The 14,367-nt window shown below is 40.7% G+C and overlaps 1 protein-coding gene across 1 annotated transcript in view; it reads right to left on the bottom strand.

Annotated features, from left to right (window-relative positions):
* Positions 1–4,881, bottom strand: part of LOC130926860 (zinc finger protein 658B-like) — a 45,034-nt gene extending 40,153 nt beyond the window's left edge. Inside the window, exon 1 of the mRNA XM_057852147.1 lies at positions 4,588–4,881. Within this exon, the coding sequence (XP_057708130.1) occupies positions 4,588–4,678 (91 nt within the window). The 5' untranslated portion in view covers positions 4,679–4,881. The remainder of the gene's footprint in view (positions 1–4,587) is intronic.
* Between the last annotated feature and the right edge of the window lie 9,486 nt (positions 4,882–14,367).

Below are 14,367 nucleotides of genomic sequence, written 5' to 3' on the forward strand. Positions count from 1 at the left end.
CAGCAATAACCCCAACCTCAATCTCCTAATTTTTATTTTCCCCTCATTTCCTCACATACTAAATGTCAAATCTCAATTTTAACTACTAAAGAACATAAGATGTATATTAAAATTGAAGTTAATGCAAAGATTTACTTTTTAAATTTTTTTTTTTTTTTTATAAATATATAAGTAACAATCATTCAGAAAAATAAGTACAAATGACTTATATAATGCAGAGTGAAATGGAATATATTTTGAAGATCGCCCATTGACTTTTTTAAATCATAAGGAAATGAATAAGTAGCCTAACATAAATGAACAAATATACCGTATAGGCCCGAATATAAGACGGTGTATTTTGCATTGAAATAAGACTGAAAAAGTGGGGGTCGTCTTATATTCGCGGTCTAGACATTATACCCATTCATGACGCTAGATGGCGCCAGATATCATTGAAGCAATGTTCTGTCATGACAGATCTCAGCTACTCTCAAGTTTAACCAGTTTGCATTATTTTATTGCAATGTTTTTCCTTATTCAGATTTGTTTCGAGACTACAGTTAGTTAGACTTCACTTTGATGGTTAATGCAGTTATTGCAAATTTTTTTTTTTTTTTAAATCACAATAGATTGGCTTATTTACATTTCAAAAACCAGAAGCCATTCATTTACGAATGTGATTGCACTCTAGTTTACATATTTAAATGTTCATATATTAAGATTTGAATGAGGCAAAATAACATGCTTTATGTAAGTATAACACCATTTACCATTTCTCTCAAATATATTGTTATAATCATGTTTCAGATGTACTGTAATTATTTTCTGTATAAAAATTAGTGTTCAAAAAGTCTTTTTTCAAATTTCAGTTTTTTTTTTTTTTTTTTTTTTTTTTTTTTAAACTTTGTTTATTGAAGCAATATAGTACAAGCAAATGAGGTAACAACATTCGAGCATTTTTTTCCCCCCATTGAACCTTAAAAAAAAAAAAAAAAAAAAAAAAAAAACAACAACAACAGAAAAAACCCTCACCCAACCAATACCCATAGCACATATCCTCAAAAAGCAATATATTGTTAATATAGTTATTTCCCTTTAAAGGGGAAAAGAGCACAGACCAAGAAACGGGAGAAAAAAAAAAAACATATATAAATATATATACACCTTTATATTGGTGTAATTTTTCAGGCATAGTTCAAGAATCCACACAGAGATGGCAATTTGTGCTTCTGACATATGCAAAAAACGGGTTCCAAGCGTTCTCAAAGGACGCAACTGATCCACAGAGTGTCAGTCTTATCCTTTCCAATTTGAGAAAAAAAAACATCTCCTTGATCCAATATGATTGCGTAGGTGGAACTGAAGATTTCCACCTCAAAAGAATTAGCCTTCTGGCCAGCAAGGTTGCGAATGCTATGAGGTCCCCCTTCTGAGGAGGTAGACCATATGCAGAAGGAACCACACCAAACAAAGCAGTCAAGGCATTTGGAGCAATATCTATCTCTGTAATCTTTGATAGAGCAGTAAAAATATCAGACCAATATGAAGTTAAAGACGTACAAAACCAGAACATGTGTGCATAATCGGCTGAGGCCTGCTTACAGCGATCACACGTGGAGGAGACTGTATGAAATATTTTAGCTAGCTTAGCTTTGGTATAGTGAGCTCTGTGTAGAATCCTACACTGAGTGAAACTGTGTCTGGCGCAGATTGAAGATTTGTGTGTCCTACATAAAATTTTCCTCCAGACCTCTTCAGATATACTCATTCCCAAATTTGATTCCCAGACTGCCTTAAGGGCATTTACAGTACTATCTGAGCTGATTTTATAAATATTAGAATAAACCGTAGTTATTGCACCCTTTGACGATAATAAGGGTTTTAAAAAGATATCCAAGGCAGAGGCAGCAGGGAGTGTTGGGAAACTTGGCCAAATAGAGCGAGCATAACTGCGAATTTGGAGATACCTGAAAAAATGACAATTGGGCAATGAAAACTTTTCAGCTAGCTGTTGAAAGGAGGCAAAAGTTGAGTTCAGATATAAATCCTCAAATGTTTCTAAGCCCAGCCTAGACCATATTGTGAATGTGTTATCCAATAGAGAAGGGGGGAAGGCATGATTTAGTGAAATTGGAGCTCGAACAGAAGGCGCCTGTAGACCAAAGTATCTCTTAAATTGGTTCCAAATCCTAATACAAGATAATACCACAAAGTTTTTTGAATACGAGGATGTAGGTGACATAAGCGGTGAAAACAATAAGGATTTCAATGTCACCGGTTTAACAGAGTTGGCTTCAGCAACTAGCCACAATGGGGTGGTATCAGTACTCTCACCATGGAGCCATTATGACAAGTTCTTAATGTTTGCTGCCCAATAATAGAACAAAATGTTTGGAAGAGCCATTCCACCCAATTCTTTGGGTCTCTGCAGTGCCTGATAGCGCAGTCTGGGTTTCTTTTTGTTCCATATAAAATCAGTAATAAGGCTGTCCACCGATTTGAAAAAAGAAAGCGGGAGAAATATTGGAATGCATTGGAATAAATAAAGGAAGCGGGGGAGAATGTTCATTTTAACCGAATTTATCCGAGCCGGGACGGAGAGATTAAGCAAAGACCATCTTTCGAAGTCTTGTTTGAGCTGCACAAGCAGTGAGTTAAAATTCATCTTACGCAGGTTTTTTAGTGTGTCAGCCACATAAACCCCCAGGTAGACAAACCCTGATTTAGATACTGTAAATGGAAAGTTCTCTAATGGATAAACCTTGGCTAACTGATTTACAGGAAATATTTCACTCTTCCCCAAATTCAGTTTGTACCCTGAAATTTTACTAAAATCATTTAAAACGGAGAGTGCTGCAGGAATGGAGCGAGATAAGTCAGACAAAAATAACAGAAGGTCGTCCGCATAAAGTCCAACTTTCAGCTCCACTCCATGTCGCACTATACCACTTAGGTCAGGGCAACACTTCAGTGCAGCCGAAAGAGGTTCCATAGCCATTGCAAACAGCAGCGGGCTCAAAGGGCAGCCCTGCCTGGTGGATCGGGATAGGTGGAAATATTCAGAATTAGTATTATTAGTTCTAACTGACGCTTGCGGGGACGAGTACAGCAGTCTGATCCAAGACACAAATTTGGTTCCAAACCCAAATTTTCCCAAACAGTAAAATAAATAATCCCATTCCACTCGGTCGAAAGCCTTCTCAGCATCCAGGGCCACCAAGGCCTCCGACCGAGCTTTTGATGAACGGTTGTACACAACATTAAAAACCCTTCTAAGATTGGAAAAAGAGTGTCTATCACGAATAAAACCAGTTTGGTCTTGCGAAATGATCAATGGTAGGACTCGCTCTAAGCGAAGAGCCAGCAATTTAGACAAATTTCAGTTTTGAAAGAGAGGGGGTCGTCTTATAATCAGGGCCGTCTTATATTCAGGCCAATACGGTAAGTCCAAAGTGCACATTGACAGCTAAGATGTTCTGAATCTCCCCATCAGAGCAAATAAAATTAAATATGATAAATAAGCCTCCTCAACTCTTTCGTTGCTCTGAAAGATTTGATCCATTTTATGTTGCTTTGCCCATTTTTGTCGCATCAATTCAACAAACTTTTTTTTTTTTTTTTTTGCTGTTCCAGAAAACATGCACATTTGAACCAATCAGAGGTAACTATCTCTGCTAATCACGTCAGTATGTCAGCCAACTGAACAGATGAGTCCAGGTGTTTTGCTTTGCTGCGTACATTCGCACATTGACGTGACTCATCATCGTCAGACTCAAGATAACTGCAGCAGCTGGGGAAACCCCCATGCCTTCCGTGGAATAAAATAAATAATAAATATCTGTGGAAACAGATTACGCTACACAAGCACTTTATTATTCTTGTTCTTAACACTTGAGTATGTAAATGTGATGTTGGTAGATTGTTTTCTTGTAGATGAAATGCATGTGTGGCAGCTTAGCATTTTTTTTTTTTTACATAGCGTTTTGACAGTTGCCGTCATATTTTTGGAATGAAAGCACCGTGTACCAGAACTGCGTTCCTGCCCTGAATCTTGTACCGGAACTGCGTTCCTGCCCTGAATCCTATACCGGAATTGCGTTCCTGACTGTTCTGGCCCACTTTCACCCCTGGATAAATGACGATGAATTCGCCCAAGTGGACCGTTATATCATTTGAAAATCTGAATCAATGTATGAAATACAAATTAACAGTTTCCCGTTGATTTATTTACCAGCTTTCAATTTAACAATTGTACATTCAGGCTAAACATTAAGTATATAAAATTTTCTTGTTAACAATAAGAATTCATGTATGAACATTTATAACAGCTTGTATGACTTAATGTACAACATGATAAAAATCAACACGTCGACTGTGCAAACATCTCATAGGAACAAATGACTTACAGCTTGAACAGTACACTTCAGACAGTTTATTGTAATTTGTTAATGGCTGCTATGACATACTATATTGGTTTTTGCCTTTTTTTTTTTTAATGTTTTGTCTTTGTTGAATTGTGCTATATTAAATTTGCCTTGCCTTTACCATGATAAATGCTATCAAAGAAATCACACGCACACAGAGATAGAATATAACGCGACATACTGATTGCCAGATGCAGTCCGTGCCCAATCCACTCATTAAATCCAGCCGTTTCGACAAGGCGAGAGCCGCTATCCGACTCCATCAAGTTCATCTGTAGCCTTAGCCGGTAGCCTGGCTACCAGTAGAACGCACTGAAAGCACCCTCTCCTGAAATCGTGAGAATCAGGTAGGACAGCGGGTGAAATCCCGTCTGGAGGCCGCCAAGAGTCAACTTAATCTCAGGTGAAAGTTCGGCGAATCTCCCTAAAACCCGACTACATCACGTTTGCTAGTAGCGTTAGCCGACCGGGATTCTTCTCCTTCTTCTTGTGTGTGGGCACCTTACCCCTCGTATCATGGGACATTACCTCCACCTACCGGGTTGACGGTTTAGTATGAGATCAGGCAGTTACAGACTAAAATTTAGCTTTTCCGACAGCGAAACACACCCAGTGTATGAAGGTAGATTTGTGTCTTTATTATTTAATCAAAAAAAAAAAGTTGCTTCAATAAATTAAAAAAAAAAAAAAAAAAACAGTCGCTTCAATCCCTTCAATCAAAAAAATGTGTTTGAATACAAAAATTAATTTGAAACAAAACAAAAAAAAAATGCATTTGAAAACTTTTGATTGATTTGTTGTTGTTGTTTTGATTGAAGTCAAGTTACATTTCGGCTAGGACATTTGTGTCTTTATTATTTAATCAAAAAATAAGTTGCTTCAAACAAAAAATATTTTCAAAAGAAAAATCACTTCAATCAAAAATTGAAAAAAAAAAAATCTATCAAGAAAAACCTTTTTCAATGTGAAAAAATATTTGAGACTCAGAAATTTGCATTTCAACACTTAATTTTTCATTTAAACTGTTTTCTTCGATGGAAGCAACCTTTTTTTTGTTTGGGCCATATTATGGGTTGGACCATAAACGTCATAACCATTGACAGGACATTTCAGGTATTGCCCGCGCACCGCCGGGCCCGTAGGGGGCTATGTGAGTCAACTTAATTTCATTTCAAGTAGATGGGAATGACTCTCACACATACTTTTGAACACTCAGGTGAAATCTGGACCGCATACTAACAACAAGGATTGTCTCAGGAGTGATTTGTTTGAGGATTCAAGGAAATTATATTTTTCGTGCAATGCATGCATTTTGAAACGTCATGAAAAAAAAATCAATGGGAGCCATTGGCGTCATTCTTCGACAAATTTATGTAAAATAACCGGGTTTTGCATTTAACCAAGAACCAAGCTGTTTTTCGTCCATATCTACAAAGAATTTAGTGATTTGAGCATTTATTCACAAGAATTTTGAACAGAAAAAGCCATTGTAGCAGCCCTCTTAGCATAACAAAGCTAACGGATTAGCTTAATTCTTCAAAAGAGTTAAATTGCCCGTTAGTTTTGCTGTTAACCAAGAATCGAGACTGTTTTACGCTCATATATATATATATATATATATATATATATATATATATATGCAGTGTTGTCAGTAATCTGATTACTTTCCTTCAGTAACGAGCAATCTAACGCGTTAGTTTTTCCAAGCCAGTAATCTGATTAAAGTTAGTTTCCTCACTAACTGTGCGTTACTATTTTGTTTTTGCCTCATACTGTATGTAGAATGAAGAATACTGTAGTCATGTACGAAGAGCATTTAAATATAAAATACCGCATTTGAGTTTGGGAGTGACATCACATCTCACTTTTTCTCATCGGAAAAAAACGGGTCACGTGCAGTACCATGCTGTATGCGTGCCGTCTGCCACATAGCCTGGCAGGATGCTAACAGTAAAGGAGCCGGAGAGATACAACAAACGGCTGCATTTGCTCAATGGAGATACAGCCATTACTTCACATATCCGTCCAGTAAAGATGACAAAAATGTCTCCGTGCGTTGCAAACTCTGCGCTGGCTCAGATGGACTGTCGAACGCTATATACTCGACATCCAATTCAACAAGGAAGCACCTGGAATTACAGCACAACGCATCGCGAAAAAAAACTCAAAACAAGATGACAGGTAACAAGACAGCCAGCAACTAACCTTTATAATATGTGTAATTATGTACATTTTATAGTTAGAGTTTGTAATCGTAGGCGGAGTTTTACATTTGTGGGACTGCGGGAGCATGTTGAAGACTGAAACGAAAGTTGAAAGTTTGGACACACTTCATAATTTTTGCGTTTTATATATTTTCACTGCTATTGTAAATTCTAACTGAAGACATCAAAACTATGAACGAACATGTGGAATGGCAAAAAAAGTGAAATAACTGAAAACAGGTTTTGTATTCTACATTCTTCAAAGTATCCACCTTTGAGGTGTCTCCAAACTTTTGGCCAATACTGTACAGTGGGGAGAACAAGTATTTGATACACTGCCAATGGGAAAACCCATCGGCAGTGTATCAAATACACACAATCTTGATACTGTTCGAGTTCAGTCAGCTGTTGAAGTTGTTGGTAGCGTTTGAAAGCTTAGGTTTAAAGAAATTCTAAATATCCATCTTGCCTCCTCTGGTGTAGTTTTGGCTAATCAAAGCAAAGGATAGTCTCAAGGTGCTAGTCACATGATCTGTTCGAAAAATGATTTTGACCCATTATGAAAACTGTACGTTGTAGAATTTTTGTTCATTTCATAAATTTTTGTTGTTTTATTGCTTTACAACTTTTATAGACAACATTTTAATGGCTAGGTCTTTATTTCAAAGGGGAAGTTCAGAATTTTTTACATTGGGCTTCATCTTGGAGTTAGTGGGGATTTAATTAGTCGTTGGACTTTATTTAAACAAATTTCGTGCAGTTTGTCAGTTATTTGTTAGATTCAAGGCTCCGGGATGGCTAAGCCAGGGCGAGTCAATGGTGGTTGCCTCCATCGACTAATTAAACCCCTGCTAACTCAAAGATTAAGCCTTATTTGAAAAACTCAATTACACGTGATGAAATTTTTCTGTTATTTTTATGTTGAGGCAGTAAAAGGAGAAAAATTGGTAAAAAGTAACTGATAAGTTACTTTTAAAGTAACTTAGTTACTTTGATTATAAAGTAATCAGTAAAGTAACTAGATTACTTTATTGAGGTGTAATCAGTAATCAGTAATTACATTACTTTTTTAAGCAATCCGTGACAACACTGTATATATGTATAAAGAATTCAGGGATTTAAGCATTCACAAGACGTTCAGCGTAAAAACCTCATTGCTATGGACTTGTGGTAAGGCAGCGCCAGAATGAAAAAGACGAGCCGTTTTTACGTGAAGTAAATGCTTCCTGCACGGTTTCTTTTGCTTTTAACCACAGAATCGTGAATGTTTTACATCCGTATTTATAAAGAGTTCAGGGATTTTGTTAGGAATTGCGGAGCTGGGGGGGGTCCCAACGCAGACGTGACAAAACACGAGTGAGAGAGCGAAGTCTCGTTTATTTGGGTCTTGAGCTTCGAAGCGAGGCAGGAGGCGGAGTGGTCGTGGTGTGCACTGTGGATGCCACGTGTGTAGCAGTCAGCTGGGGTTTTGACAGGTCAGTGGGTTGGCAGAAGTATCCAACGAGGGGTGCGCTGAATAGATATACTAGGGATTCGAGAACCAACTGACGTGGAAAACAGACAAACTGTTCGGACGACGTGGTGGTACGTCCGCCGGGCTTTTAAGCTGGTTGATGACGATTGCTCACAGCTGGCCGTTCCACCCGTCTGACGTTCGACCTGTAATCAGGCAAAACTCCCCTCACCTGAGGCAGGGCTCAGGAAGGAGGGGCGGAGGCCCTAACAGATTTAAGCGTTTATTCACAAGAATTTTAAGTAAAAAGCTCTTTGTTTTGCTACGGCGGGCATGTTGGATTTTGTACCTCAAAATTTTTAGACATTTCAGCGTCCACATTAAAAAACAATAAGCTTTTACGTGTTTTATTTCATGTAATATTTCAACCTAATAACTTTCAGTAAAACACCATGGTCCTACACCAACCCCTACGCTGACGACAACAAGCAGATCTTCATCTACTTTGACCCCGTGCTGCCCAGGTGTCCTGGGGCTGGGGTAAGTGGCCAGCATTATTCACTTTATAAAAAAGATGAATCAAAACACCTATCTTTCTAAAACAAACATGTTTTTTAGAAGCCTGAGAGGATGAGGACGGCCCGATTTTCGAGCCGGATGGTGCTGGCCAGGTGGGAGAACTAAAAGTGTCAAGGCCGGTTGCAAGTTGACCCAGAAGATGCTGGCGCGCTATTCGATCGAGAAGCAGAGCGTCGGGCTCATCATGGTGGTCTTCAACCCCGACACGGTCGCACGGGCAAGGAGGAACACAGGGACACACAGGGCCGACATACTGGAGATGTTCCAGAGGACAAGGGAGACCTGGAGACGGGCCGGGCGGTCCTCAAGCGGCTATGTGTCCCCATGGCTCACATGGTCCTTCGGAATGTGGCTTTGGGACTCCCTGATGTGCAGAAAGCATAAGAGCACCTGCTGGAGTTCCTGGAGGTCCCCTCTTCAACTGTTTTGGTGCGAACTTCTCCAAGGATGTGACTTCCGAAGCGAGGACGTACAAGGCCATGGAGTGGCAGATGGGCAGAAAGGAGATGGCGAGGAAGAGACTTGTACAAGTCGAGGAAGCTGACCGGAAAACACACCAATAGTCCAATATTCATTTGCATGCATATTCTATGTTCAATACTTTCTCACCTAAAATATTCAAAGCATTAACTTTCAAACTGCTGCTCATTCACATCGATTATTTGCACTGCCTGAACATACAACCATCTCATACACATAGGCGGATCTACTATTCAGGCGAAGTAGGCGATGGCCTTAGGCCCCCAACCAGTTGCCGCTACACCAATGAGCAAGGGCCTGGGCCACCGGAGCAAGCACCATCTCCAGCTTTTGTCATGTATAATTATTTTAGCATACCAAACAAACAAACAAACAAAAAAAGAAAGCCATTTCAATGCTGCATTTATATGATCTCCCCCCACACACGCTTGATGACTGTGGCCAAAAGATTTTAGTGATAGCGAGCGGTGTGCTATAGTTAAGAGACAGCCGGTTCAAATCAATACAGACTTCCCTAAAAGCGCAGACGGTCGGAGGTTTAGACGTAACAACTATTACATCTTCATGAAGAATGGAGAAAAGATCATCAGCTTGTTTGCTTCCTCCTTGCCGGTAAAATACATGATCAGAATGAATATATTGAATGATTGTATGTGGAATGGAGGTATTTGACAACGTGTAGAGCGACAAGTGTGCACCCCCGGTCGCGCTACTAATTGTCAAGGGAACATTAGGAAGGGAAACATTTCCCGATTGCTGTCCAAACCGCGACGTGAGTTTATAAAAAAAAAAAAAAAAAAGCGCGTGTCTTTTACACCAGCGCAGCTGCTGCCTAATGCCTGCATGCGTGTGTTCGTGCGTGTGTGCGCACGCGTTGTCAGTGACCAAGCCGCTCCGTCACACCAAGCAAAAGACTTCTGTGTTCTGTGCTCTTGTTGCCAGTTGTTTGGAGATGGAAGCATGCCCACACAGCTGGAAAAATATCCAGGCTAATCTCAAGGCACATGAGAGATTCCCTGAACACATTGCACACATGGATAGCGGGCACACACTGAGCAATAATCTAAAGTATGGCAAAGCAATTGATCAAGTGAGGCAGCATCTCATTGATGCTGAAATCTTAAAATGGGAAGAAAATCTGCACAGATTACTTGCTATTGTCAATTACCTAGCAGAATGTAATCTGGCATTTTGAGGCCACGGAGAAAAATTAAATGAGCATGGCAACGACAATTTCCTTGGTCAATTTGAACTTATGGCCAAATATGACCTGATAATGAAGGAGCACCTGAGGAGGATTGAAGAGAAAGACCTAGCTGAAACATACCTGAGTAAGTCCATTCAGAATGAATTAATCAGCCTTGTTGCACATTCAGTGCACCACCAACGCCTGGCATGTATTGTTCTTTAATTGCAGTTGTCATATTGTAATTGTTCATCTTCAGCCTCGATACATACAGTGGGGAGAACAAGTATTTGATACACTGCCGATTTTGCTGGGTTTCCCACTTGCAAAGCATGTAGAGGTCTGTAATTTGTATCATAAGTTCTCTTCAACTGAGGGACGGAATCTAATACAAAAAACAAGAAAATCACGTTGTATGATTTTTAAGTAATAAATTTGCATTTAATTGCATAAAATAAGTATTTGATACATCACAAAAATCAAACTTAATATTTGGTACAGAAACCTTTGTTCGCTATTACAGATACCAAACGTTTCCTGTAGTCCTTGACAAGGTTTGCACACACTGCAGCAGGGATTTTGGCCCACCCCTCCATGCAGATCTTCTCCAGAGCCTTCAGGTTTCGGGGCTGCTGCCGGGCAAGACGGACTTTCAGCTCCCTCCATAGATTTTCTATCGGGTTCAGATCTGGTGACTGGCTAGGCCACTCCAGGACCTTAAGATGCTTCTTACGGAGCCACTCTTTAGTTGCCTTGGCTGTGTGCTTTGGGTCGTTTTAATGCTGGAAGACCCAGCCACGACCCATCTCCGGGGCTCTCACTGAAGGAATGAGGTTGTCAGCCAAGATCTGGCGATACATAGCCCCATCCATCCTCCCCTCAATACGGTGCAGTCGTCCTGTACCCTTGGCAGAGAAGCAGCCCCAAAAAATGATGTTTCCTCCTCCATGTATCACGGTTGGGATGGTGTTCTTGGGGTTGTACTCATCCTTCTTTTTCCTCCAAACAGGACGGGCCGAGTTTAGACCAAAAAAGTTCAATTTTGGTCTCATCCGACCACATGACCTTCTCCCATTGCTCCTCTGGATCATCCAGATGGTCAGTGGCAAACTTCAGACGTGTCTGGACATGCACTGGCTTCAGCAGCGGGACCTTGCGTGCGCTGTAGGATTTTAATCCATGACGGCGTAATGTGTTTCCGATGGTTTTCTTTGAGACTGTGGTTCCAGCTCTCTTCAGGTCATTGACCAGGTCCTGCCGTATAGATCTGGGCTGATCCCTCACCTTCCTCATGATCAGTGATGCCCCACGAGGTGAGATCTTGCATGGAGCCCCAGAACGAATCGCTCCAACAGTTGTTACCTTCTCACCAAGCTGCTTGCTTATTTTCCTGTAGCCCATCCCAGCCTTGTGTAGGTTTATTATTTTATCCCTGATGTCCTTACACAGCTCTTTGGTCTTGGCCATTGTGGAGAGGTTGGAGTTTGTTTGTTTGTTTGAGCATGTGAACTCGTGTCTTTTATACAGGTAAGAAGTTCAAACAAGTGCAGTTACTTCCGGTAATGAGTGGAGAACAGGAGGAGTTCTTAAAAAAGAACTGAGAGCCGAAATACGTATTTACTAGTTGGTAATGTATCAAATACTTATTTCATGCAGTTAAATACAAATGTATTATTTAAAAATTATACATTGTGATTTTCTGGATTTTTGTATTAGATTCCGTCCCTCACAGTTGAAGAGAATTTATGATACAAATTACAGACCTCTACATGGCTTGCAAGTGGGAAAACCAACAAAATCGGCAGTGTATCAAATACTTGTTCTCCCCACTGTACACAGTCTTTCTCTCTGAAATACAATCTATACGAAACTATATTTCCTCACTCTTGTTCATTTTGTTTCAATCTAGTGAAAGGTTGTATTTATATTGATTAGGGGTGTGACAAAATATCGAAATGGTGATATATTGTGATACTTTGTAGCCCAAAAGATTATCAAAGCAACACCAAAACTCTTTTCTCACTCCTCAACAACATCACCCAACCCAAAGACTCCCTCCCCCCTCACTGTTACAGTGCCTCCTTTTTGCAGCTCTATTATGAACATTTTCACCGAAAAAGTTAAGAACATTCACAACGACCTTGGATCAACCCCCAATCCCAGCAGATCTTCCGACTGGCACCCGTCCCCACATCCACTCTCCTCCTTCCACCTCCCCACCCCATTTAAGATTGCCGAACTCATCCGGAAATCCAGTCCATCCACCTGCCATCTGGACCCCATGCCCACTCAACTAGTTAAACACTGCACACCCTCCCTCCTGGTCCCGCTCATCTCTGCTATCATCCACTCATCCCTCACATCTGGAATTGTACCCGCTTCTTTAAAAACTGCAGCCGTCACGCCAATCCTCAAGAAACCTGGTGCCGACCACTCCGACTTCAATAACTTCCGCCCCATATCCAACCTCCCTTTCATCTCCAAAATCTTCGAAAGAACAGTCGCCTCCCAACTCCACTCTCCCAGAATAACCTTTATGATCAGTTTCACTCTGGTTTCCGCCCACAACACAACACTGAAACAGCACTCGTTAAAATAACCAACGACCTCCTCATGGCAGCTGATTCTGGCCTGCTCTCCATCCTCATCCTCCTAGACCTATCTGAAGCCTTTGATACAATTAGTCACACCACACACCTCCACCGGCTTTCCACTATTGGCATCACCCACACTTCGTTGAACTGGTTTTCATCTTTCTGAGCGCAGCCAATATATCCAACTAAAGTAATTTAAATCTACACCCTCCCCTGTTAACTCTGGTGTGCCTCAGGGCTCTGTCCTGGGGCCCCTACTCTTCATCATACACCGACTTCCCCTTGGCAATATTTTTCAAAAATTCAACATCCACTTTCACTGCTATGCCGACGACACCCAACTCTACCTCACTTCTGAACCCTCCTCCTCTCTCCTGCCCTCATCTATGACTGACTGTATCACTGAAATAAAAATCTGGTTTACCCACAATTTCCTAAAACTTAACAGTAATGAAACTGAGGTGCTCCTCGTTGGCTCTAAATTCACCATCTCGAAAAACCATAGCATATCCATTACCATTGACAACTCCACTGTTTCACCCTCCCCCCAAGTCAAGAGCCTAGGAGTAATTCTCGACAACACACTTTCCTTTCAATCGCACATCAAAAACATTTTCCGGATTGCCCACTTTCACCTACGCACCATTGATCGCCTCCGCCCTTCCCTCACCCCACATTCTGCTGCAATCCTGGTTCACAGCCTTGTAACTTCCCGCCTGGACTACTGCAACACCCTCCTCTTCGGCCTCCCTCGTAAAACTCTCCATAAACTCCAACTGGTCCAGAGTTCAGCTGCCCGCATCATAACCCGTACCCCGTCTATCCACCACATCACTCAAGTCCTCCAACAGCTTCACTGGCTCCCGGTCCACTTACGAATACAGTTCAAAGTTCTCCTCCTCACAGTCAAGGCCATCCATAACCTCTCCCCTCCATACCTGTCCGATCTCATTCATGTTACTACTCCCTCCTGTGCCCTTAGATCCTCTTCCTCCATACAGCTGTCTGTCGCCCCCGCTCACCTTAGCACCATGGACGCTCGGCTCCCGGACTTTGGAATTCACTCCCACCCGACCTCAGGAACACAGATTCCCTCCCCCTTTTTCAAACAAAACCCAAAACTCACCTGTTTAGACTAGCCTATACACAATAATCACTTAGTTCTGGTCTTTTTAACTGCCTCTATATCTCTTTTAGTATTTTAAATTTCCTTATACGTGATATACTTTCATTTTCTCACTTTTAATATTTTTAAATGATTGTACGGCGACCTTGAGTGCCAGAAAGGCGCCTTTAAATAAAATGAATTATTATTATTATTATTATTCAATATGCTCTTGCCAAGAATTGAGATATCGTTTTAAAAAGGTGTCAATGTTTCCCCCCCAATAAATGAATAAATAAATAAATTAAAATTACATAAAATAAAAAAAAAAGGAACCAACAAGTTGCTACCAAAATCTAC

This window comes from Corythoichthys intestinalis, chromosome 12 (genome assembly GCF_030265065.1).
Source record: "Corythoichthys intestinalis isolate RoL2023-P3 chromosome 12, ASM3026506v1, whole genome shotgun sequence".
In the NCBI taxonomy this organism is placed as follows: Eukaryota; Metazoa; Chordata; class Actinopteri; order Syngnathiformes; family Syngnathidae; genus Corythoichthys; species Corythoichthys intestinalis.